Raw genomic sequence first — 4,595 nt, 5'->3', positions numbered from 1 at the left:
CCTTACATACCACTGACAGTACTGAACACTAACCACAACATCATTCAAGCCATCATAACTCAGATGAGCGTAATTGTCTTCCTGTCTAAAGTATAAAAAGAAGTGACATGTCTATTTTCATGTTGTGAGGGAGGTGGATGTTATGTACGTCTTTGTGACGTTGGAGGAACAGAAGGAGAGCTGACTCATTTTATTCTGGCAATTATAACCCTCATATGGACTGTGTGTCGGGAGAGTGGAGGAACGGGGAGGGCGATTACGTTGCTTATATAAGAACGGAAAAATAGGAGAGGAAGGAAGCCGATGTTAGTTTTCTCCTTTTTTAGATTTTCTGTTTTGATGCAAAATGAAACTTGTTCGGGAACATCATGCTCACAAATTGGCATCTCTGTGTTGTGTCTTATCTGGGCTCACAGCCTCTTGGTGCAACTTGACCCAGTTAACATGTGGCTGTGGAAGACCTGCTTGTAGAACTGGGCTGGAGTCCTGGGCTAGGGTCCAAACTGAGAGGAATTATCACTGGGCTTGGTTTTCCAGTGTGACAGAGTCACTCTGAGAATCATGTTTCACATGATGGAGTAGACCTCCCCGTGGCCTGCTGTTCTGCCACCCCTGCTGATGATATCAAATCTTCCATGCTGGTGTGTTTGCTGAGTTGCTGAGATAAGGAACTGCAGTGCTCGCCTCAAGTGTGAAATTCAGCAGTGTCTTTTCTCCTTTACTCTTAATCTGCTTTCTCGGGAGCAGGGATTTTCATTTGACTTTCTAATTTTCGCCGGGTCTGCTCAGCAGCTCCTGTGGGATTTGTGGTGTAGTCCCAGCGCGACAAAATATTTAAACCGTGTGTGTCTGTCTTTCTGTACACAGAGGACATTTTTGGATGCGCAGAAAGCAGTAATTGAAGATTTCGCCATGAACAAAAACAAGAGAGAAAAGGAGTTCTACAGCCTAGATGTTGGAGACTCAACATTCACAGTGCTGAAGCGATACCAGAATTTAAGACCCATCGGCTCAGGAGCACAGGGTATCGTCTGGTGAGTGTTTCAACCTCATTCTTATTCAGTCAGCAGCTTCTTGGTGATATATGTTTTGTATGTACTGAATGTCACCAGAGCATTCACGAGAACCAGAGAACATCTAATTTAATATTACCTCAAGAAATAACAATATAAATCCTTGGAAATTAGAAGTTTTCATACCATTTTTGTATAATTATTTTTTTTTTTTTATCAGTGCAGAAATATTTTGACTATCGAAGTGACATTGGTGACCACATCTTGAAATTATTCGCTCTCTTTGTTCTTCAGCTCAGCCTATGACCAAATCCTTGAACGAAATGTTGCCATCAAGAAGCTGAGTCGGCCGTTTCAGAATCAAACCCATGCCAAGAGGGCGTACAGAGAGCTCGTCCTAATGAAATGTGTCAATCACAAAAATGTAAGTATGCAAATCTCCTCGGCTACACTACACTTCGCCGGTGGGAGACGTGCTGTTTTAGATTTACAATGTGCGTGTAACTCAAATGATGCTTTAATGTGATTCTGATTCATGTAATTTTATACCCACAGATCATTGGCCTATTAAATGTATTTACACCCCAAAAATCATTAGAAGACTTCCAAGATGTGTAAGTAACGTGTGTGTTTGTTTTCATTGTAGAGCGCACTGTGTGTATCCTTCATAAAACCGAACGACTCCCTCATGTGTGTTTGCTTTAAATGCTTCTACACTCGCCTAACACTGTTTCTGCTCCGTCAGGTACTTGGTGATGGAGCTGATGGATGCCAACCTGTGCCAGGTCATTCAGATGGAGCTGGACCATGAGAGACTGTCCTATCTGCTCTATCAGATGCTGTGTGGTATCAAACACCTCCACGCTGCCGGCATCATTCATAGGGTGAGCATCAGCTGGCCGGGTGCTGCACAGGCTGATGCCAGGCGAGCGTTCTGAAGAGGAACTGTTAAACCCGCGGTGATACTTGACACTGAAGTGCAAACGGTCAACTGGCACACTATTAGATGATGAATATAGCCCCTTAATTACCAACAAAACCCTATAAAAATATATTGGACAGGTTTTGTTTTAAGTATTTGTGCTAAGAACATTGGTGGGTTAATGTAAATGTGTGTCATTTTTTTGACTGTAAAACGCAATTTCAGAGCAAGTATTCTTAATGAGGCGTCCCCGAACCGAACACTGAATTTCAAGCAGCTCTCCAGAAGTTGATTTAAGTCGATACAGATTTCTCACCTCCTCATCGAACAGGGCAGGTGAATGTATAATTTCCTCATATGCGCCTCATCATGAAAAAAGAGACTCAAAACAAGAAATATGTGTTAAGAGACATCTTTAACAAAACAATATTCCTCACTAGAATGAAGAAGCAGCCAATCTCCCAAAAAAAAAGATTATTATTGTAAAATGTTGCTGCTTGATTAGTGTGCAAACTATAAAATTTGAAATTAATTTGCTACTAGCAAACAAAACACTTCAATACGTAATTTGTCCAGATAAACATGACAAAAGTTATCCTTAGGAAAATAGCTGCAGCAGGAGCTGGAACCAGAGGGATTGATTGGATGGATTCATGATGGATAATGTAGAACTCTATTATCATGTAACTTGACAATAAACAAAAAGCTGAACGATCCTTGTTTGAACGATACACCCAGTCAAGATGCTGTAATGCAGGGCTCCATTTAGTTTCAGAGTGGCGTTTCCCTCCTTCACTCACTGCACACACATTTCTTTTTACGATGTCATTGATTCCTATTGATAAAAAATGAACTATGTTTTGGTGTGTGTGTTCCTCTGTAGGACCTCAAGCCCAGTAACATTGTCGTCAAGTCAGATTGTACACTGAAGATTTTGGACTTCGGCTTGGCTCGGACGGCCGCCACGGGCCTCCTGATGACACCGTATGTGGTTACGCGTTACTACAGAGCGCCGGAGGTTATCCTGGGCATGGGCTATCAAGCCAATGGTTAGTGATTATCTATGTGCAGCCGCTCAGTCAGTCTACAGTGTCAGCTCTTTTTGATTTTCAGTGTTTCAAAATCACAGTTAGACGATTAAACTTAAAAGACTTTTAAAGTTTTGTATCAGATCTGTTATAACCCATATTCAGGGACCTGGAGAGAAATGTTGCTTTTAACACTGTGTAAGCCGCTTCTGTGCATAATGGGAATTTGTTGTAAGAATATGCTCACTAACCAGCCTCCTACGTGTAACTAACCTGTTGTTATGCATTCCTCTCACCTCTTATTGGCTTTGATTACCGTGTTCCACTAAACTAGTGGACATATGGTCTGTGGGCTGCATACTGGCGGAAATGGTTCGCCATAAAATCCTCTTCCCAGGAAGGGACTGTATCCTTGGGACTTTTAAATACTTCTTCGCACTGTTAATCTTAACGGTTGTTGTAAGTGTTTGTGCTTTCCTTCGTCAGCTTTTGGACTGAATGTAATCATTTGTGTCAGGCTGTGGGGAATTGTTAATATAGTGTCAATTTTCATTTTTATCTGCTCAACACTGCATTGCTCTTCCTCTTATATATCTGGCTGATTCTGCATGCTGTCCATTTTCATTTCCACACATCATCACACCGCTGTCATTCTGTTTGCCGCCTTCTCAGTTTGCCTTTTTTTTTTTTTTTTTTTTTTTTTTTTTTTTTCTCATCATTTTGTTTGCATGTCCACCTCCCTGTCATCTCAACATCCACCTCCAGTGGACGTATGGTCAGTGGGCTGCATAGTGGCCGAGATGATCAGGGGAAGCGTGTTGTTCCCCGGCACTGATCGTATCCTTCCCCGTCATTGATTGATCACCGTGTCATCACTTCATTCTGTGTGAAGAGATCCAACACCATCCTGATAGTTTCCCTCTGTCACTTTGTCACTATCCATTTTCCAGTTTTCCACTTGACAAACGTGACCTCCATCATTGCTCTTCTCCACCCACCTATTGTGAGAAAAAAAGCAAAATCAGACCATAAAGGGCAGTAGTTGCAAGAGAGTATGTGCAAGTATTAGCTGTATAGGAAAATAATGAGTGGCTGTATCACTATAGATCATGTGATCCAGCTGCAGTATGCGTGTGTGTGTATGTGTGTGTGTGTACTATGTGAATCTGTTGGTGTGTGCACCTCAAAGACGGTTAAATGTCACTGCCCTGATGGGGTGTTGCAGTATGTGTGTTGGGAGTGAACGATGTGTCTGTGTGGGCTGTTTCCTTAACATTTACACTTCAGACATCGACCAGTGGAACAAAGTAATTGAGCAGCTCGGCACTCCGTCTCAGGATTTCCTAATGAAGCTGAACCAGTCAGTGAGAACGTACGTAGAAAACAGGCCACGCTATGCTGGATACAGCTTCGAGAAACTCTTCCCAGACGTGCTCTTCCCGGCCGACTCTGATCACAACAAGCTGAAAGGTAGCGGTGTTATCGTATCATAACCCAAACCATCAAGAATGCATTCATCAAACCACATTTGTAGTCTTGTGATTAATAGCACAGCATCTTATCTGTTTGTTGTTTCTTCCCGCAGCGAGCCAAGCGAGAGATCTCTTATCCAAGATGTTAGTGATTGATGCC

At 42.3% G+C, this 4,595-nt stretch overlaps 1 protein-coding gene across 1 annotated transcript; it reads left to right on the top strand.

The window, feature by feature from the left end:
- Nucleotides 1-747: 747 nt before the first annotated feature.
- Nucleotides 748-4,589, top strand: LOC111664771 (mitogen-activated protein kinase 8; the record flags this gene model as incomplete). The annotated part of the gene is made up of 8 exons (XM_023419517.2): nt 748-1,034; nt 1,308-1,437; nt 1,569-1,627; nt 1,759-1,897; nt 2,819-2,984; nt 3,729-3,800; nt 4,251-4,433; nt 4,549-4,589. Coding segments are annotated over exons 1-8 (912 nt in total), but the record flags the coding sequence as incomplete, so codon positions are not given.
- Nucleotides 4,590-4,595: the final 6 nt, after the last annotated feature.

The sequence above is a fragment of the Seriola lalandi genome, unplaced genomic scaffold (genome assembly GCF_002814215.2).
Source record: "Seriola lalandi dorsalis isolate HSWRI2012SDOR001 ecotype SW California unplaced genomic scaffold, Sedor1 jcf7180002001760, whole genome shotgun sequence".
Lineage (NCBI taxonomy): Eukaryota > Metazoa > Chordata > Actinopteri > Carangiformes > Carangidae > Seriola > Seriola lalandi.
The sequence above is the reverse complement of the archived record's forward strand: the minus strand, read 5'-3'. Positions and strand labels throughout refer to the sequence as shown.